Source organism: Orbicella faveolata, unplaced genomic scaffold (genome assembly GCF_042242905.1).
Source record: "Orbicella faveolata isolate gen_17 unplaced genomic scaffold, um_ofav_v1 contig_13, whole genome shotgun sequence".
Classification (NCBI taxonomy): domain Eukaryota; kingdom Metazoa; phylum Cnidaria; class Anthozoa; order Scleractinia; family Merulinidae; genus Orbicella; species Orbicella faveolata.
The window spans coordinates 32,069,334-32,091,194 of NW_028301540.1; the positions used below are offsets into that span (position 1 = coordinate 32,069,334).

A 21,861-nucleotide genomic window follows, 5' to 3' on the forward strand; every position below is an offset into this window, starting at 1 on the left:
GAGTTAAGTGTTTCCTCATTAACCATTGTGCTGAATTTGTTGTCGCTCCATAAGAAGCTAATGTGGTAGATTTTCCCTTTTAGTGGTGGCCAATTCGACTTTCAGTACACCGTCTCCCGATCTCTCACGGCGCGCCGGCAGGGCGAGAAGAGGTAACTTCGGCTAAAATTTGTAATTTTATGAGGCTGGATAGCTTGAGGTATTGACAGCGATTAGATTCAGGAGAACAATCCTACCATCGATCAAGAACAATTTAAACTGTCGTCTAAATCGTATTGGAAATATATAAATAATGCGAAAGATAAAATTGAGCAAATAAAGTAACCGAGACCAGAGACAGAGCAAAAGACACCTGGTGAAGAAAAACACATGCTAGCTTTATTTCTTAGCTCAAAAAGTCAAAAGAATGGCACACTGCTACTTGCAGTGCCACTGGAAGCGAGTCACTGACTAAGTCAGTATCCTACAGATTTTGGTGAGTGAAACGAGGATACGTTTATACCGAAACACTCCAGTGGAGGTTTATGAAAGTGTCTCTCGACCGTGCGCGAGGCATCGGGAGTGACTAGATATGGAAAGCTGGGTTGGCATTGGCGTCCTAGAAGGGTACCGAACCAGAGCTGTTACGGATATCACCAGATCAGCCACGAAGGCGATGCCATGGAGATATTCGTAATAGCACCCTACGCTTCCGGTTACCTGATGCGACTTCTTAACTTTATATATTGATCGCTAATAAATTCCTCACACTTGTGGTTAGCAGATTCTGATTTTTCCGCGAAATCACAAGATTTTGTTCCGAAACAATGATAAAAGGCACCGATTATCAAACAAAGTTGGCTTTCTCGTAGCACTTTTGGTAAAAAAAAAACCTTTTAATTTTGTTAATTTCTCATACGCATGCGTAGTAGGTTTATCGCTCTCTGTTAGCAGGCATGTTTAATGCAGAGTGATATTATAATGTGGTATACATTTTTTGTTTTCCTTTTTAATTAAGTTTCTTACGGTCGCGCATGTGTTAGGTTATTTTCTTACTGTACCAAATATTTAATATTTAAATTACTCGCTCAGTTTAACGATGTTTGCGGATCTTTCATAATTATAGTAAAGACAAAGGAGGATAAACCATATATCCCAGAATGCATCGCTTCCAGCCATATTATCAACCGTCCTAAGTCACGCGATTCTATCATTGCAAGATTGATGCGATTGAGGAGGATATGTGGCAAGCGCCAATGTTTCGGAAATCTAAGTTATTGTATTTGTATTGTGTCGATCCCGGGTATGCTTCTGAACTTACAATACCTAACCTACCTTTTCTGAAGCTAAAATGTTTATTTGGGCACGTGAGACTGCCTGTGTCGATCTGTTTGGCTTAAAATGTCGACATCATTATCCTTGGGATCATAATGTTGTCTTATTTTCTGAGACGCTGCAGAACATCACGTCTGGTTATGTATTGCGTGACACAGTTGTCGATGTCACGCTAGTCATGCAAATAATATAATAATAATAATATCAACATTTCAGGACTTTTTGGTCTTTCGCGATTATTCATCATGCTGTTGTTCATTACATACCCCCACCCCAAAAAAGGTTTCAAAGTATTTTGAGCAAAAGTCATCAAACCTGCAATGAGTGCCTGTAAACGGGGACAAAGCGAGTGGCTTACGTGTTCATTGGTTTCTGTTGAGACCCACGGTTCTTCGTTCCTCGGGCAGTCGGCCACGTGGAGTTCTAATCACTGGCGCTTTTAGCGACGGAAGGCAATGGCGGTGGAGGAGTCTGAGAGCCAGAAATCCCACAACCCCCCGTTTAGCTACCTACGCAGACGCTTTTTTGGCTCGTCACGCAATCTTCCTACCCCACGACCGTCTGAAGGCTAATCCTATTTGGGGCTAGAATTCAACCCATGACCAGACTGGCCCGCTTACCCTAGCACTAGCTATCCGCGGGCCAGTCTTAACTGTAAAATATAAAATGAACGAAAATAAAGATTGTTCTTGTTGCAGTTTTTATTTCCCTTTTCGGTTACTAAAAAAAACAGGAAAGACAAAACTAAAATCAAGGAAAAAACACAGTGAGAACATTCACCTGAACAACGTACACAGTTCGAAGTTAACACAATTCCTGGATTAGCATTACATTCCTCCCTTGAATGACCGACTGCTAAATAAGTACGACACAAGTTCGTTCATAACCTACCTATTCCTTTTAAATAAATGCTCTCTTTCTTAGATTTACTTTTGTATTTACAGTTAAAATATACATACAGGATAAAAGATGATTGCATTTATTAAATAATGACAATGTGCCCGGTTTACTATCGTACCCACGTTTAATTTAATTTAGTTTAATTTAATTCGTAATTTAAAAAAATCCCAGACTGAGCCTCCGGGACATGTCCTTATGGTTGTCAGGTAAAATGACGTCACACATGACGCAACTTAACAGCGCTAAAATTTCGGGAGAGTTCGTTTTGTTTTCCAATTGGACAATAAAAATCGGCAATCGTTTTGAACACTCGTTTCCCCGATATAAAATCAACATTGGGTATCTCCTCTATCACGCTGGAGCATGTTCAGTGAGCTCATCCAGGCATTTCCTTAGTGTCAACAAGACGGGGTCGCAATCGCGCAATCCTCCGTTAAATGAGAAGACGATTCCACATCACTACATGGTAAAATCTCAGTTTCGCGTCCTTCTTCAACTGTCACTCTGTGGCTAGGAATTGAACGTTCCTGTTCTAATAATTCACTTGACTCATCAGCAATATCCTCGTTTAAAACTTGCTGTTTAGCGGCTTCTTCCATTGAATCAAAATCGGCAGAGTCAACGATTACTCGAGTAGCATCTTCATTTGCCGTATTATCAGCTACAAGTACAATGCTAACTTCACTTTGCAGTTCCGTAGGAGTCTCGCTAGCCGTAGTTTCTTTTTCCACGTCATCATTACAAGTCTCACAATTATCTGTAGTTTTGTTGGTGGGGTCTTCAACAAGTAATTCTAAATCATTTTTATTTGCACTATCACATGAAGTTCTTTCTGTGGCAGAACACATCTCATCTTCAGCTATGTTACTTACAGGGTCAGTGGCCTGCTGTGCAATATGCTGTTGGTCTTTGTCATCAAACAAGGGAGCACCCTGAGTATCAATTGCCTCTGTGTTGTCGTGTAAGGTTGCTGAATTATTTTCACCTTGGCAAATAACAGGGTCCAACTCGCTCTCTTCCCTCTTGGATAAGTCTTGATGTCTGGTTGCCACACCTAACTGTTGCTCATCGACAGAGCTGCATCCCTCAGGGTCCCCATCTCTTTCACCCACAGGCATCCCACTTTCAGCCTGGTCAAATGCCACGACCTTGCTAGTTTGTGCTTGGCTTGATGCTGAAACTAGAGCGATCTTGAATCCATAGCATGGCCGCTCTTTTTGCTGGTAAGACCGACCGCCCAATTCCTTAAAATTAAATTCTGTCTCAGGTCTGATACCATCACGTGACAAATCCCCGACTGGAGACTCTGCCCCAACCCCCTCCTCTCGCTCGTGTAAGATAGTGTCCAGGCTATCGCGGCTTTTTCTCATCTCATGTATTTCTTCACTGATTCCTTCCAAGTTTTTCAAAGCTAACGAGTACTTCTGTTTCGCTTGTTGGAGACCTTCTTGGGTGATTTCAACTTGCTTCTTGTGAGCCTGACAAGGGGAAAAATAAATCTTATTTTCTATCAATTGATTTGATATTTAACATATGAAGGAAACTGAGGTATGTACGTTGGTAATTTCCCGGCTAATAAAAACCTGAAATACAGCCTACAGAAATTCTAAAATGCAAATGAGAGGCTATGGTGGCTGGACACAGTTATCTACACTTTGATTTCCTTTGTCATCTTATCTGCTGCAGCTGCAAAGCTCAAACTGAACAGGCTTTTAACTTGCAATGTAAATGTAGCAGAGTTCTAACTTTTGCATATTGCTCAAGTCTATGTTCTTTCACTATGAATCTAGCTTTTTTTTTTGCGTCAGCAGTTTGAAGAAAGAGTGGATAGAAACTATGTTCAGCCACCTAAGAATACACCCAGTGAAAGGAAAAGGAACAAAGGCAACAATAAGAACATCAGAAAAAATCAGTAAACTAATTTCCGGGTGGGGGGGGGGGGGGGGCACTGCCATATATGGGCTATATAGGTATGTGCAGCTGTGAAGGGTATGGTTTTCAAGCAGTTTACTTTAGGATAGGGCAAATCAGAGCATTTGGGTCTAGAATAGGGTATAACTTGTCACAAAACTGACTGGTTGGTTGAAAATTTTATCTAGAGTAAGGAAACCAGAAATTGCCACTCAAAAATTTAAAAAAATCAAATCGGCAAGTTTAAATTTACGCAAATCAGCCTCAACAGTGTCAATAGATGGGGGGATTTGGGGAGTTTACTCTAGTGTAGGTTAGCAAAATTCAGCTGAACTAGCTCTGGTATAGACTAAGGGTTCCAGGGTCACAGCGGCATATCGCCACCCAGAAATTCCCAAAGTGCCCCCCCTCCCCGGCCTAATTTATAACTACACATGGTCTTCAACTCTACTAAACATGAAATAAACCCAGATCATTTATTTACCTCTAAGATTTGGTCATACTTCATCTTCAAATCAAAATATGGCCTACAATGAAACAAACTGAATTACATTAAAGCCCATGCTCTTATTCAACAAAACATTTTTAAAAGCTGTGGTTATCAAATACCATTAGTAACATTGCTACAGTTGAACCTCACGTGAGCAACCACCCAAAATGTCAAGCTTAGGTGGTTGCTTGCTAGAGGTGATCACTTACCAGAGGTTCCAAATATAGTGATTTGACTTGGAAACTTTTGGTATTTTGGAGAACTGGTCGCTGAGGTGAGGTGGTCGCTTATGAGAGTTGGTCGGAACTGGAGGTTCCACTGTATTCCTAGAGCTATGCGACATATATCACCAGCTATGACATGATATGGTACATTGAAATGCCTGTATCAGAGGCAGATGCAAACTAGTGCATTCACAAGAAAAAGATAAAATGCAAGAGCCATTTGGGCTTCAAATCCTGCTTTGAGCCTTCTTGCCCTTGCCGAGAAAAATCCCCAGAAACGTACCAGTATTCACTGTTTTTCAAACAGTTTCCTTTTAGGTCATGAATTGGGCCATCAGTTTGACAATGAAAACAGCTGAAAGGTATTACTGACATTTGTATTCCCTTTTTCAAAAGAGAAAATAGTCCTTGTTACATGTACCTTGATTTGGTAATAGCAGACTTCAGTTTTGTTCTCAACTCAGTCACTTGATTACCAGCTTCACTGAATGCACGTGCTGTCTCAAGATGTTCTCTTTTGTACAGAGCTCGCTCCTTATCAGACTCCATCACCTACCAGGGCAATAGTAACACATCTAAATTAACAAGGAAAATAAAAAATAAAGTTCTGAATGTCCTGTTAAAGGCCCCTCCCTGTCAATCCACTCCATCTTCCCACTCTCATACCCAGATTCTTAATTGCTGTTGGCCAGCCGTCAGGCAAGGATTCCCCCTGGAAAGTTCTGGTTAGAAGTCCCAAAATATTGGACTTCCACTTGGACTTTGCAATCTTTGGATAAACCTGTGAAGTCGCTCCTGTTTAACATTCTGTCACCAAACAAAATAAAAACTTCAATCACAAATTTGCAGTGATCTAGGGTCATTTGCACAAAACCAAACAAATCCAAAGGAGTAAATGGATCCACTGAACATTTTATTGAAAATATGATTCCAAATAAAACTTTCACTAGTGCGAGTTCTTGATAACTCCTTGCACTTCTTACTTACCGGTTACTATTTTGATCATAGAAATTTGTTGTTTTATTTTGAGTTAAAAGTGAGGTAATCACTTTGTGGCAAAAAAAATCCAATAATTTTTTTTTGTAAACCTCACAGTATACAGTGAACTCACAGTTAACATTACCAACAAAATCTACACAGGGTACCCAACCTTAAGAACAGCTTGATTCAGCATTTCTTGCCATGTTGGATCCAATACTTTGTGTTCTTTGGATGTAGAAACCAGTCTCTGCTCTGCTATGGCAAGCATTTTTTTGGCTGCCTGGTGAGCACTGCATGCTCTCTCATATTTCAAGGCTGCTTTCTGTGTCTCAATCTGCGACTAAGAAAAGAACCAACGTAATAATGGTGTTGAATACTTTGTATGAAGGTTACTGTAAGTGGGACTTAACTTGTTTCCATTCCAGTCTTTATTATACCCAAGAAAAAGTATTCCAGGATTCTTCAAGACCTTGATGAGCATCTTATCAACAATCTTAAATATCGAGATACTCAAACATTCTGGTTAAGAATCCCTGGAATTTCTACTCGTAATAAGTCTTGCCAGTATAGTCAAGGATCTTCATCCTAAAAGATTCCCCCCACCTATTGACCCTTGCAAAAGTCCAGGTTCTATAAGAGTTCAGCTGTAAAAAGACTACAAAATTTCAAACCTGCTTTGCTTTACGGACAGCATCATAATAAGGGCGCGCCTGATTTATGCACTTTCCTAAAAAGGTGGCTTGACTTTTAAGAATGTATGCCGACTCTGTTAGGGTCTGCCTGAAGGTTGCTTGGAGATCCTGAAAATAAGATGTTTCAACATTTCAATATGTTAATAATTACATGTACCACCTTCATGAAATGTGAGGTTCCAGAAAATATACCTAACCCGTGAAGGGTTACTGGAAATTCCATGTGGGAGGGGGGGTCTCAAAAGGCAAAAACAATATAAATTAATATGAACCAAAACTGAATTTCCAGCGGGATGGAAGGGTGGTTCAAACCAAACACTCTATGTGGGAGGGGTATGGATATTTTCTTGAACAACACGAGATGATTTAAAACTGATATCTCGCCTCAAAAACATTTCATATGGATAACAAATCAGTGAAATATTAAGTAAATGGAATTGTAAACCTAGAGGTTCGCAAACTACTGAACTTGATTTCTGCTGTTTGCTCAGTTCTGATCCCTGAGTGTCCTCCCGCAAAAACAACAGCTGGGAGGAGCCCAGGCTCCTGTCCCAAACAGCAGCTGGTAATTGAGCCTACCCTTTCACTTTTCCTCAAAAATTAATGACAGGACTCTTAAGGTGGATCTCTGATTAAGAGTCTCAAGTTCGTGCAGAATTGAGCGCACGAAGAGACAGACAACTGTTTACTTTGACAATATTGTACTCTGTTGAGGAAAAATCACATTTATATTTAAGCAAGGATTCTATAACAGGATTAAGCTTATATTATAATTCATAAATAAAGCGACGAATAAACAATGACCAAGCAATGAAGTGATATTCGAAGTAAGAAGGAAAAGTGTACCAAAATTCACAACTTGAACTCTTAAAACCACTCACTGAAATTTAAATTGATTTGGCCAAGTCCAACGCTAAATGATCTAAAATTAAGACTTGAATTGAAGAGTTTCTAAGATGTTTCATGTAAGCTTATTAGTTAGACAAAACGTTTATACTAAAATTAAAACCACCAAGATATACAGAGCAGAAAGCAAAACAATCTACGTTGATATAAGCTTATAAATAAGCTGTTGACGGACATGCAGTACCTCGAGATCTTGTTCTAGGCGGTTGATTTCTGCTGTCGAAGAGTTCAGCCGATTGAGCTCTCCCTGAAATGACAGAGAATAGCTCACAACGGGGATGAAACGAATCTATATTAATCTGAGGCTTTTGCTAGCAAACGAAGCTCAAAAATGAATAATGCATTAAAATAACTGAATTTACAGGGAGTACGTTGCAAACGACCACAAATGCTATGGAAGTAAGGTAACCTTCACACGGGGATCTAACGTTTCTTCTCCATCTTCCTCCTCTTCCCCATCGCCGTCGCCAGCTCGAAATTGCTCTTTACTCTCAGCGACGGTCTGTGAGGCCATTTCTAGGACAACATTTTGGCAAAAGTGGTATAAAGTTAAAGGTTACATACAGAGAAGTTGCTATTGTACGCGAAGCCAATGCAAAGCAGGTGTTTTTTGATCAGCCTCGATTGCATGTTGCCATTTTACGCCTGACTGAAAACCACCGCGTGATCGAATGTTCGGCTTGATTTCTCTCGAAGTCCAATTCAAATAATCATTTACAACTTGATATCTTTATGTGACTTTTTCCGACATCGATTGTATCATGGATATTTAATATTCCATTACAGGAAGTTCTCTGGATGAGCTAGAAATCATGCAGGCAATTGTTACAATACATTGTAGACTTTGCCGTAAAGTTCAAAAGCGAAATGTGTTTTTGACGTGATGTGTCACCTCGTTATTAGTTATTTCGTGCCTAGGCGATGGCGAAGTTCCTGTTGCGTAGCTGTACCAGTTATGGTTAGTTTTCTCGTCCTTGTATCACTGTTAAAGCAAAGAAGTGATCCAGAATTAAAAGATTATTCATACAAACTGGAGGGTAGAATTACCGTGAATACAGATCATCTCGGACTTAGCTTCTGTCCTGTCTGCTTTGGTCGAAACGAATCTGTCTGCGAGGGCATTTTACACAATACGGTTAAAATACTCCGCAAGAAGGAGACTAAATCCAAAGAAAAGTGGAAACCAAGAGCTGTAGGCTTATGGAATACGAAGCGAATTTCAATCAAGCATTATGGGAATGCCAGCGAGTTTTACAAACTGGATAATGAAATCTGCAGCATTGTGGGAAAGATAAACAGTCCGTGCGAGGCTGATGTCGTGTGGAAATCATTCCTGAATGTTTCGTCTGTAGATAGGTAAGTAACAGTTCAAGAGCGTGTAGCTTTTAATAAAGATATGGGTTTATATAATATAGAGGATCTTATAAACCAAAACTTCATGATTTCCTGCTCGAAATATTGTTTTATCGACTATATATAAATGATCCGTCTGTTCCTGTTTGTTCCATTTTGTTGTGTTCGACGAAGTGGAACGTAAACCTAATTTTGACCTGTAGCTTACCAGAGTTGGTTTGCCTATGCACGGTTGTAGGCAGAAAAAACCACATTGCTGTAAGGACACCAAAATGGCCACCCAGCTTGATTTTTGCAGGGGCATGCCACGGCCAGTAAACTGGTACCGTGCAATGACATGTGATAAGACAAGTGGCGAACATGTGAGTATGTGAGCAGGCCATGTGAGCTCGTCTTTCTGATGGATCTTTCTTTGACTTCTTTCCATTCAGTCGCTGCATGCTTCACTATTATGTGCTCTCAGTGATAGCTTTTGGCGAATTTAAATGCTTTGGTGGTAGCATTATTGAAATCTGAGGGAATTGTCCTTGTTTATCAACACGACTTGGCTTTGGGATGATAACCATGGGAACAGCTACATTTTGATTGCATTTGTTGATTAGTGTCAGTCGCGACAGATGACTCAGTCTTTATCTGGTCAAAATTTTATTCTTTGGAATCGGTGGAAAAGTACTCTGAAGGCAAGATCTTTAAGACTACTTTATTCCTCCAGGGAAATACTGGAATTAGTCGCAAGGAGTTTGTTTACAATAAACGACCACGCAAAACGAGCACGCAATTGCAAATGCTAGCTTAGAATAATGTACGTAATTTAAATATTCTATGAAACTTGAGAGTCTACAGAAACTGGCAGCGTCATGCAACGTATCAATAAATCGTGACCTCTTCACTAGCATGGACTTTGACACTATGCACATCTGACTGTAAAACCTTGGTTGCTGCTGAAAAATGTCGATTTTAGCAATCAACAAAGGTTGAAAGTCAGCTAGTGAAATCATTTATTTACGATATATATATATTAAAGTGAGAATGTCAAACGCACTCTCATAATCTCTGATTACTAGTTACAAATTATGTTTATTTTGTGCTCAGATCTGACTTTGGTTAACAAACCTTTTTTCCAGTAATTTGATTGGGAATGTTTACTTTTCTTAAATGATTGCTTTGTTCATATATATATCACATTGTGTTTCACTTCATTCTGAAACTAAATTATGAAAATGGAATTGCAAAAAACGTAATTGAATATATTTCCTCATATAAAGATAATAGAACAGTAGGTAGAGGTAAAGTCTACATACAAGCCAGGGACCATCAGACCGGCTCTGGAGGTTATCCCAGCCTTCTTACTCAAGAACTATTATGTTTTTGTTTGTTCAGTTCAATGAAAGAAACCATGTACTGCCCATCCAGCAGGCTGATAGCAAAAGTAAAGATGATATATTTTGGAGATAATGTACAAAACAGCCAAGTTAGGCATAACACTCTACACCTGACTTCAACTCTGAATTTGAATCAGGAACCTATAATCTTTCAGGTAGGAGGTCAGCAAATCCAAAGGCTGATACCATTAATATCAATTTACCACGCCTCTGTTAAATAAGTTCCCCTCTTTGCACCAAGCAATTTTTTAGGCTGCCACAGCTCTCTTATATTAAAAGTGTCCACTCCAGTCCCTTGTATGATGAGTTTGCCTCTTTGTAACAAGACATTATATCCCATTCAGCCTCTGCTTGGGCAGATCTATGAGGGAGGGGTGAGTTCAAAGAGTTCAGCCAAACTCCCTAAATTAAAACAAATGAGGCATTATATATAACAAGCTGACTTGGCCTCAGAATGCTGGAAATCCCATCTCTAAAATCCTGTATCCGCCCCAGCCCTGCCCTTTCTTGAATAAGCCCTCATTGGTGACTAGACACTTATTTAGCTTCTGCCCTAAATATGCCCCTCCCCCCCTACTTCAGCTTCTATAGTAAGTTGACCTCTTTGTGGCCCTCTCTCCACCATAAAAAGCTCCTTTCTTTGAATCTTTGAATCAGGCAAAATATCTCTTAGATGACCTTGCAATGAGAAGCCAGGTGAAAGTTGTGTACTTGTGACAGAATGAGATTGATACTAGAAAATTTACAACGAAATAAGAAAGATACTTATTTTACCAGCAGCTTGGTCTTTCAGAGTCCCTGGTAAGCCAGAATTTCTTGCGGAGGTAAAGACTATTTGTTCTTCTTATTGTACGAGCTTTTTTCTCCCTCTTTCTTAAGGTGTTTCCTTCAGAGAAGGGATGGCCTTTCCCTAAGTTCTATGGAGCTTGTGGTCGAGCAATTGTCATGGAGGATGCTGGACTTCCTCTTGATTCTTTCCTTTTGCATCCTTGGCTAGAAAGAGCAGAGCTTGCTCTGGCCGTTATCAAGATAGCAAAACAGCTGACAAGCAATCTAGATCACTGGGGGCTCTATTTAACAGAAATAGCACTGGATAATTTTGCTGTGTCAAATGGTACAGTTAGATTGGAAGATGCAAGTCACATCTTAGTGGTTGATCTGTTACAGTCAAATATAAAAGGTAATGTTAAAATATAAGCAGATTCAAAGGAATTATTCTTATAACTTTTAAGTGGGAAGCCTATGGTTATCATGTTTGACTGCAGGCTTTGAGATGATTGTAGTCCTTGTATGGTGTTCAGGAGCAGGCCTCTCACCACTTGCAGGTTATAAATGAGAACAACAACAACAACAACAACAACAACTTTATTGATGTGTGTAGGTAAAATAGCTGAGGGTGAAACCCACTGCTAATTAGGGACACCTAAAAGTTAAGATTAAGGAACTATTCACAGCACAAAAAGTTATAAGGATCTATTTGAGGTTACCGTAAAGGCGAATCTTTGCTGACGTCATTGTTTACATTTTTCCTCATTAACATATGACTTTGCGCATAGAAGGCATCATGCTAGAGACGATTTTTCTAGAAAAACTTAAAGAGCTTGTAAAACTTAGTAAGTGGTGAAATTTTTGGCTCTTTGGGTGTAATATTCGAGGAGAAATTGGCTTTCAAAAACATCAAAATTTCTGTGTGGCAAAAGTGCTAAAGAGCTCATACATTCTTTGTAAAATTTTGAGCTTTTAAACCCACGTCGCACAAAAAGTATTCAATACATCGCGCTCAAATTCCTTGGGACAGTTAATCGTGCTGTGCCCTTTCAATATTCAGTATTAATTTCTTTGTAGCTCCATCAGAAACTGTATCGCTTATGGTAATGAGGCAAATATTGTAAACAAAGATTCTCCTATACCTTCAGATCGGCAATTTTCTTCAAATTTGGATTTTTGGGTCAAAGTAATGGTCGAAGAGTAAACTCTAATTTCTGAAAAAAAAAATTGAAAAAAACTTAATATTGACAGAGAAATGGAGGTTTTACGTTCTGGCCGGAGGTAAAAGTTCCCTCCTGATTGACAGCCCCATAACGCGTATGCAATCAACCGAGACGACTTTCGCGGGAATATCACCTATATGCATACCACCAATTGGCTGGCTACTCACTTCTACTCAGTTTTTCGTATTAGGTGTAATCCTATTAAGTTATAAGTAAACATGGACCACGTAAAACTCCGTGGACCAGTTCGAAAAAGCGAAAACAGCGAAGAACGAATGAAAATACATCTCGGAGTGAAGAAGCGAAAATTGGCCTCGCGGATGAAGCAATGGCGATCGTATCAAGCGGGCAAAAAGATCGAGTCAAGAGAAGAGAAAGGTTCTGTAAAAATTTGGGAACTTGACAGCGATAACAGCGGTTTTTACACTGACTCTTCTGTTGAGTCCGATACCGATGAATCGTCGGACTCATTGAGATCCATTGGAATATTATCCATGCACATTTGCTCCGCCGCGTTTTCTTTTGTTTGTTTTCTTCGCCCAGCCACTCTAGCGTTCGTATCCTATTTCGCTTTCCCCATTTTGCCAGACCAGCTTCAAGAAAAACCGAGCGACAGAAAAATTCTCTCTCCGCCTTGAACGCATTGCGAAACACAAGGGTGTTTTGGAGATTCGCGCGTAAATTTCACCGCGAGAAAAAAACTTTCCAAACGCTGATTGGCTCAGTGATCTGAGAACCCAGTTGAAGGCGTTTGGGGGCGGAGTTTGTTTGCGAAGCAAGAGATTTTTCTGAGCGCTGTTTTCTCTAATAAATTTTTTCACTTGAAGCAGACACTTTAAAGAGTTACAACTCAAAGGGAATTTCTTCGATTGCCCTCAAATTTGTACAGTAGTTAGATTAACATATAATAAACAAAAACATGTCTTTGAATTGTTTATTTCGAAATATTTTTTCTCCGAGAGCGATTTTTGTACGATCACTTCACATTTTTTAAACACTATTTCGAAAATGTTCTGTAATTTTTTACTGCAATTGAATATGGCAAAACGCAGACACGCTTTTTTAGCGCTTTTTGTCCTTAAACCGGGGAAAAAAATAAATTGGCGAGAAACAAAATTCGCTTTGACTTGTAGCTTCCAAAAGGTGATTAGGGCGCTCGCATTTAGTGTTCCTGAAAAAATCGGCAATTCATTTCATTTCAAAATTCTTGGTATAGTTTGATAGCCAGCTCTATAGGCCTTAATTTGATATGGGGATTTAGGTATCTGCCGCTTAAACTGGACGCGCTACATCGCTTGGACACGAGACACCTCTGAAGGTATACGGTAACCTTAAAACATTAAAAAAGTAGGGGTCTATATACAACTTTTGGATGAGCTAGGATTAACATAATTATCACTATTTTTAATTTTTTAAAGTTAAACCAGTGAGTAGGACTTCTGCGAACTACTGGAGTTCTATAACTTTTTTATTTTCTCCTGCGTGTTTCATGTGACTAATGCATACTACATCAGGGAACAACAGTTTTGGCAGTAGCAACTTTAGCTCAGATTTACCAGTTTTATCAGTTAATTATTACTGAAACCTACATGTACACAATGCTGAGTAACCTTTAGCAGGCTAGCATCACACTGAGTAGGATCTTCAATACTCAATGACTTCATGCCACTGTACAGATATCAGGGTTACGCTTCAGGAGTAAATCATAAACCTTGTTGCTCATTGGCAAACAACCTGCAATCATCACAGAAAGTGGGTGTGAACACTCTCCCTCCAATCCATGGACCACCAGGGGGACGGATCAGGGACGGATCAGGGACGGATCTAGGGGGAGGATGCAGGGGTGTGCACTCCCCCCCCCCTGAGATGGCATATTGGCTTTTAAAATTTGTTTACCTCACCAGTCAGCTACATCATCCCTTAGTGGTGCACCCCCCTCCTAAGAAAAATCTGGATCCTCCCCTACCTATACAGGCAGGCAGATAGATCCATGATACATGTAAATCAACAGTCAATCATTGTAACACTTACAATCTACAAACAAACACTCTTTAAACTAGTCTAGACCAGATTGTGCTTAGCAGACAACCCAAGCTGTAACTATTTTTTTTTCCCTTTGCAGCTGAACATAAGAAGACTGTGGATCAATGTTATAGGACAGAGCCTCACTGTCTGTCCTCACATCCCCATGAACTCTGTCAAGGTGTCATACGCGATCAAAACTACTATGCAGTTTGCCGGGGTGTGTTAGCAGATATAGGAAGTGAAAAGGGCCTACTTCATTCCCCTCCAGGAGATGAGGAATTTAAAATGATGCTTGAGGACACACTGACAGAATGCATTACAGCACAGACAATTAAAAGAAAAGAGGCTATCGACCTAGTTGTGGGTTTACTTCAGAACAAAATAAATGCTCTAGCAAAATTAAAGTCTTAATTAAGGTGTTGTTTCTTGACTATACATGTAAGTTATGAAAATAGATATTTGATAAATTGAAATCTTTGCCCTGCCTCTAGCTCTGTAGAATTATTGCAGTGCTGGAACTAACAATGCAGGTCTTTAATGACTTAAGTCATGTGACAGGTACAGAACCGGAAGTTCAAAGTTATGGTCTCAATTGAGAGTTGGGGCCTGGGACTGGATTCAATTGAAGCTACAATTTTCTGTGTCTGGGTCAGGTGGGTAGGGTGTTTGCTGCCTTCCAAAAATTGACTTTTGCGCTCTCCCCTGCGGTCTCTTATTGGGTTTGCATTTCTAGCATACCGCACTTAACCTGTTAGATTGTCTATCCTAAGGAATGAAAGTTTTCACAATTTTTTCTCCCCATGTGTATGAGAAATGAAATTGGCAACCCCACTGATTGTTATGTTTTCAAGTAAATCTGGTCTTCTGATTAAGGATGGAGGAATATTAAAGATGTAAATTAATTTTGTCACTTGATTAGTTCTCGGGAGAGCGTAAAGCCTTTTTATTTGGAAGTATGTGACTTGCGCTGGCAGTAAAATATGTCCAAATATTTGTAAAGGTAAAGGTCAGCTCCTCTTATTAAAATAAACACGGGGGTAAGTCTCAAGGTATTTTGATACAAAATAATGGGCAATTAAACACAAACAATTGCTCTCCAAGAGTGGATTGCTCCGATAATGCCCACAGGTAATGACCACTGTCTACAGGCCGCTGCAGGAGTCTGTTTTTTCGACAGCCGCGAAAACCCAATTATTTCCCGCGCTTTGGCACCAAATAGCTTTGCTTTTTGCAAGTCTGTCGTGTTTTTTTAAAAAAGTTTTAAAGAAAAGGTATCACCAGATCTTAAGCTGGTTACTTGAGAGGGTGGAGTTTATTTTAATTAAGAAGTATGGCAAAAATGTTACAAGGAAAACTTCCAACACTTTTGCCCTCCATCATTACATCACGCTAAAACGTGGTAAAACAATTATCACGAAAAACTATACTCTTTTGTGTCGTTCAATAAGCTCTTTCTGCTTGGTCTTTCAATGTATTTTACAGAACGACGGATTATTTCGATCGTTTTATATCCAACAAGAGAAGGCTCAAAACGAAGATAAACTGAAACAATTCACTTATCTCCCTGCTATCAAAAACATGGTACTTCAGCACGACTGTTATGCGGTGCTGTGTAAGTTCTCACGGCACTAAGAACCACAGCTTTCGTTTATCAACTTATTGATCTGATAACGTCCTTTTCACATGGAATAACTTCACGGCGAGAGTTTCCGCTTTGACGTTTCTCGTGTTACATCCAAACCCATTAGCTTTCAGTTCAGGTGAACGCCTCCATTGTGTTACTCGACGTGGTAGGAATATTTTCAACGCCTTGACTGAACAATTAGCGGCACAGCCCGGCCACCGTGCAAAACAAGCTCAATAGTTGGCTGTGGAAAGCGTCTTGGAGCTAAAATGGACAGATTCTTTTCGATCGCTGTGCTTCTCTATGTGTCTTGTCAATTCCAGGTAAGATTGAATGACTGTTTTTCGAATAATGTGTTCTCGTTTTACTGCTCCCGTTCGTTGATGTAATTGATTAGAAGGGTTAAGACAGATCGACTTTGACAGTGACAGTTGAGCGAAGAGGTAGAGCTCGGAAAGCCGATCGAGTACTTTCGAGCCAACTGTTTCTCAATACAGGATTTAACAGAAAATCCGAAATCTCTGAAGGGTTCTTAAAGAGGAAAACAACTGAAACCACGTACTAAAACGTAGTGAAGCCTTGTTTGGCGATTTTGTTATCGGACGTGCACTCGCTGTAGTGAAATATCTGAATCGACAAGTTTTGGACAACGAGCGAAGAACTTCATCGATATTTGAATTTTCGCTAAAATTTTTATCGCTGAAATAAAGGTGCACTGAAAATATCGCCTCGCTCGTTCGGGTTTTTGACACAAACAACTCGTGAATAAAACCCGGTACGTCGCACTTTCAATGAAGTAATCTATATATATATGGGCCATATAGGTATGTGCGGCCTTATGTGGCTTTCGAGCAGTTTTGGTCTGAAAAAGACCGAAAAACTGCATAGATTTTGACCATCTTGGTCTGCAATAGGAAAAATCAAATATTTTAGTTTGAAATAAGGTACAGGTTTCAAAGGTTCGGGCTACACACCCCTACCATTAACTTTAGGGAGTATTCCCCGGGGGGGGGGGGGAATCACAGGAGTGTGTGTTTATGGAACATGTTTTATTGGCAAAATTCCTAACGTTTCTTTCGATCGCAAATCTCCCAACAGACGCAGGCATTCTGGCCCGAGAAGAGTTAAAAACATACAACTGTACAACAACCCTTTCTTTTGTGATCATCCGGGTGAGGGCAGTCGCCAACAACAGTTCTTTACCGAACTACCCTCACCCGGACGATTACACTATACGAACTATTGATACTCCTGGGTTCAAACCATTTACTATGTAACCCTTTATTTTGTTGTTCATGCTAGCTAGAAGATCCGTCAGATTGCCTGCACCATCAAACCACTGCGAGACTGAAACATTCTATGCTGCATTTTTATCAATCTAAAGGAATATGTTAAATCCCCATCAAGACCCGAGGTCATTGTTAGAATATTTATTTTGTTTAGTCTAAACAAAACGTCCAAAAATGAAACAAAAATGACAACGATTCAATTGACACCCATGACCACAGGAAAAAAAAATACCGCACGCCATTCGAAAGTAAAAAACGTTTATAGCTTGACGGAAATTTAAAACGTCGACGTCTATAATATATGTTGCTTTTAATTTTTATTCCCCTGTTACACTTTCTTTATTGAAATCAATCGACATTTGTGCATAAAATTGTGATTTGAAGAACAACGCAACTTTTAAGTGTTTGCATCGTTCAAGGAAATATTGGAATTAGTCGGCCCTTGGAAGTCCTTGAAAAGTCCTTGAAGGTACCGAACAACTTTTTTAAAAAGTGTTTACGGGATTGAATTACGGGGATTTCATAGAGTCTAGCGAACGATTTTCTCTGTTGGATTGCATTTAATAAATTGCGTCCATAGACTTTCTGAAGCCTGGTGGTCTCTGTTTAACACTTCTCTCGGGAGGTGAGCAATTTAGAAGCGATGTTAAAAGATCGGGCAGCTCACTCCAATGCCCGCCATTGGCGGCAAGAAGATGACAAAGGTGTTAATGAAGTCTCGAAATCCACTCCACGAGAAATCTTTCAACACTGATTCCTCGGCGGCTTTTCTCCTCTTTCACTTGTCAAATCCGATCACTTGATTCGCGGCATTGTCAACCCTTTTAATCCGATGCAATCTCATATCAGTTTTGATCCTCTTTATCTAAATTGCCTGCTTGGAAGAGTGTTTTGTTTTTCATTGCGATGGGTTCTCTCCATCAAGTTAAGCTTCTGCTAAATGACAATTCATTCTCGCGGCTGGCTTTGTCTCACTGATGTTTTTATTTGTATCGTCTACCGCAAAACAAATCAATTAATATTTAGCTACGGTAAAAGTCAAAAGGAACCGCCGTCAGGCGACTTCTTTTTCGTTTTTCAGCAGCAGAGCTTGCGTGCGATGTTCTGGGTACTAGAACGTTCGATTTTGTCAAGGCAAAATTCTCAGGTTTAAGCTCAATCTCTTTAGTTCTTCTCCTTGACTGAGATAGTTTGAGATTACGAGCAGTGACTCCCGCTATCTTCAGGGTGGTCCGTCAAGGCTGGGAGTGATAAGGGTACAACAGAAACAAGGCGGTTTTCAAGTTGTCAAAGTGATCAACCAGGGGCGTGCAAGACTGGTCTCCGGTGTGTTATGAAAGGGAAAAACCCGCGGTTGTTCCCGCGGGGCCGCGGTACCCAGGGGGTACTCCCTTATGTGGGCTAAATAAGTATGTGCGGCCCCTAAGGGTATGGTATTTTGAGCCGTTTTGGTCTGAAATAGGGGACCAACTTATGACTAACTTTTAGAAGCATTTCATGCATCTTTTTGAGAAATGTCAAGCAACTTGTTGGAAGCATTAGTTCAAAGACCTCCATCTACCATACGTGCTTGCGTCTCTTCAGCCATCCTTCAAAAGGGAAGCATTTATACTCATTACACTTTTACAGATCTACATTTCTCTGTCAGGTGGCGTTGGGACAGAATGGAGACGGAGACATTTGTAAGGAGGTGGTCTGTCCAAGGGGACAAATGTGCATGCCTTTAATGGACAATGGAGTAAAGTTCACCGTCTGTCAATGTCCGAAATCCTGCCCCGCGGAGTTGAATGAACCTGTTTGTAGTTACTACAACAGAGAATTTAAGAACCGGTGCGAGATGCATAAGTACGCATGCGCACACGACTTGACTATGAAGGTCAAGAACCAAGGAAACTGCCCTTCAGAGAGTAAGTACCACAAGCATTACGAAAGTTACACGTCACCCTTGCCTGCGTAAACGGGGAATGGGTACGGGAGGCGGAAAACACGACGAAGAAGGGGGAAAGGACTCCCCAATCTCCCCTTATTCCATCCCCATTCTCTGTCTCTCTCTCCCCTTCCCAATTCTCCCATTTTTTGTGTGTTTTTCACGCGCGAACATTGAAGCCCGGGATTCCCCGCTGCATGGCTTGCTCTGCTTACATGTACCGATTGTGCGTCAGTCCCACCACTAGACCTTCGTGTAGACTACGTTATCCTCGACTCCTAAGCTCAATTACGAGCCGCTGCTTGCTGCTGCTGTTTTCGAAAATGAACTCTGAGTCCAAACCGAATCTTGCTGTAAGTATTTCGTTGTAAAGGGCTGTAAAAATTCACGATGAAACAAAACATGGCGGTAAAGGAAAATAATTTATTGGTGTCCTACTAAGCTAGAGAAAGTCAAGATTTTAAGCAATAAAATGATTTGTGTTTCTTTTGCAGATCCAAACGTCTGTTCAGATCTCCAGCTGCTTCAGTTCCCGAGCCGTTATTTGGAATGGATTATGGTTGCTCGTGAGCACTCCCTTGACCCTACCTTCAACTTAGACTTTGATGCTCGTGCTGATTCGCTCACTGAAGACGAACGTCGAGAAGTCCTTTCGGTAAGAACTTGGCCTTTTTGGCAGCCCTGACCTAAGACGTCCGCAACATTTCTCAAGGGGAGCGTTGCGTGACGATCATCACCATGACAATTGCGCAGCGCAGCCTCGACCCCAAGGCGTTCTCTTCCTCTCGCGAATGAACCGCAAAGAACACTTAAACGCCTGGGAACGGGTTCTTTGACCTCTCTTCTCGATCTCTCCTTGATCTCCAGGGTATCATGAAGAGTGAAAAATAGCTTTAATTATTCTTGCGGGTGAAAAACGATTTCAACTATTTGAATCATCTTATAAATCGCCGAAATCAGCGTAAATTTCTGCTTCACATATATAAACATGTTTTTGGCCTCGACAGGCTCGATTCCTTGTCTTTTCACAAGCATGCGTTCCTTGCCTCGGAAGAGGATCACAACCGGCTTAAAATCAAAAGCCTACCTCCGTCATGGCTACCGGAAGGAAAGATCAAGTAGTCTTTCCCAAGGAACCATGATCTTGTCTTTTCCTTTTCACTAACAAATGCTTGTAACTTTGATGACGTTTCTTTCTTTTCATTCAGTGGGAATTTGAGTACATAGACAAAGACGACAATAATATTCTCGATACAGCGGAGATTGATGAGGTGTTTGATGATGTGCTTGACTTTGAGCCTTGCCTTTACGGCTTCCTGAAGTCATGTGACCTGAACGGAAGAGAAGGAATTGACAAGCGCGAGTGGGAGTCCTGTTTTCCAGTTACAGGTAACAGGCACACCAATAAATTGAGCTATCTAGTCCGCTCTAAAAAAAATGTAAATCAATTAATCAGTCAGTCAATAAATTGAAGTTTACTGTGTAATACACTTAACTTTTTTTTAGCCAATCATGTTAAAATCCTGTTGGCTTAATTGCTTTAGCTGTAAACTTGAGTGTAGCCTGTTGCAGGCTCTCGGTCGGTGGGGACGATCAAAAACGCGGGCAGGCGACAAGCGGGGTCTGGTAGAGAAAAAGGAGAGCGTCGCCCGCCCGCTTTTTCGAACCGAGAGCCCGGAACGGGCTAACTTGAGTGGTAAAAAATATTAACACTAGTATTGTTTCAAGCAACCGGCTGCAATTCAGTTTATGATCAACTCTTTGTTGTCTGTCTGAAGCAGCACGGATGGCTGTCTTACCTGCGTTCAGACCTTGTTTTTTTTTCGAGGCAAGGGGAGAAAAAGAAACGTCAAAATCATCTCACCAATTCTTTATTCTGTTCACCTTTCAGTATCCTCAAATAATAATATGTTTTTCCTTCTTCTTGTTTTCTGTAGCTGGTACGGCTTTCGAAACCAGGAAATGAATAGCAAAACCTTGTGATGCCTCAAGACGCGTTTGAATATTTTTCGCCCTCAGCTGTCGACTCATCTCGTTGGACATACGGTTCTTTATGGCTTCATTGGATATGAAGTGTTGGGGTGGAAAACTTTTAACTGATGTTTAAGCGAGTGGTAACCTTGACAGAGGAAGAGCTGTTACAAATTGCACATTTTGAAAAATGAATTTCGTTGTTGTTCTTTTTTGGTTTGTTGTAACCTCTGATGTCGTTTTTTTTTTTTGGTAGAATAAAGGTCGGCATGCAGTTCAGAACATGTTGCGGGTACGTGAAGCTGGGACAAGCCTCTTCGTGTGTACCCATAGAACGCGTGTTGCAGCACACGAAGCGGTATGAGGCATAATAATTTGTTGTAGTGGGGACAGTTGGCAAGAGCTATGCACACCATGGGACATGTCTCTGCTTCATAACACGAATTCAACCCAACTGAATCTTATGCAATATGTCGCGGAGATAAAATTTGGTCCCCCCAACAGAACATTTTCGCAAAAACGGGCATGTCACACGAGGAAAACTGCAACTTGTTTCCGCTTCATGTTCCCCCGCAACATGTACCCAAGTGTGTGTGCCGACCCGGCTTGATATTTTGATGTTTCTTTTGGTTTCGCTGATGACTGTGTATATAGTGCTAGCGTTCCTTGGAAGTAGAATAAAGCTTTGATTGTTCTGTTAATTTTGTGATCCAGTACGTGAACTATTTCTGGTGTAATAATTCTAAAACAAATTTTTATCATCAAAATAGGTATTACGACTCCTAGGAAAGCTTGCAAAAAACGACATTCTCGTTGAAATATCTTAGTGTGTTGATTTAACGGTTTTTTTGTTTTAGATTTTGCCTATGGTGAGGTTCGCT

The 21,861-nt window shown here is 40.5% G+C and overlaps 3 protein-coding genes across 4 annotated transcripts; 2 read left to right on the plus strand and 1 right to left on the minus strand.

Moving 5' to 3' along the window:
* Positions 1-1,997: 1,997 nt before the first annotated feature.
* Positions 1,998-8,537, minus strand: LOC110050004 (uncharacterized). Of its 2 annotated transcripts, none has more exons than XM_020755868.2 (8): positions 8,466-8,537; positions 7,828-7,934; positions 7,603-7,665; positions 6,492-6,620; positions 5,990-6,160; positions 5,261-5,391; positions 4,610-4,652; positions 1,998-3,692 (listed from the first exon to the last, which is right to left on the minus strand). In XM_020755868.2, exons 1-8 carry the CDS (start codon positions 8,479-8,481, stop codon positions 2,613-2,615), a joined length of 1,740 nt encoding a protein of 579 aa, XP_020611527.2. In that variant the 5' UTR covers positions 8,482-8,537; the 3' UTR covers positions 1,998-2,612. The 2 variants fall into 2 exon arrangements, with proteins under 2 accessions (XP_020611527.2, XP_089141645.1); XM_089285519.1 differs by lacking the exon at positions 8,466-8,537 and adding an exon at positions 8,311-8,439.
* Positions 8,045-14,659, plus strand: LOC110050005 (divergent protein kinase domain 2A-like). Its single transcript, XM_020755869.2, has 4 exons — positions 8,045-8,774; positions 10,152-10,308; positions 11,033-11,333; positions 14,267-14,659. The coding sequence occupies exons 1-4, from the start codon at positions 8,302-8,304 to the stop codon at positions 14,578-14,580; spliced, it is 1,245 nt and encodes a 414-aa protein (XP_020611528.2). The 5' UTR covers positions 8,045-8,301; the 3' UTR covers positions 14,581-14,659.
* A 1,188-nt stretch (positions 14,660-15,847) lies between these two features.
* LOC110050034 (testican-1-like) lies at positions 15,848-21,681 on the plus strand. The gene is made up of 5 exons (XM_020755900.2): positions 15,848-16,116; positions 18,731-18,989; positions 19,504-19,664; positions 20,218-20,398; positions 20,947-21,681. Exons 1-5 carry the CDS (start codon positions 16,063-16,065, stop codon positions 20,973-20,975), a joined length of 684 nt encoding a protein of 227 aa, XP_020611559.1. The 5' UTR covers positions 15,848-16,062; the 3' UTR covers positions 20,976-21,681.
* The last annotated feature ends 180 nt before the right edge of the window (positions 21,682-21,861 follow it).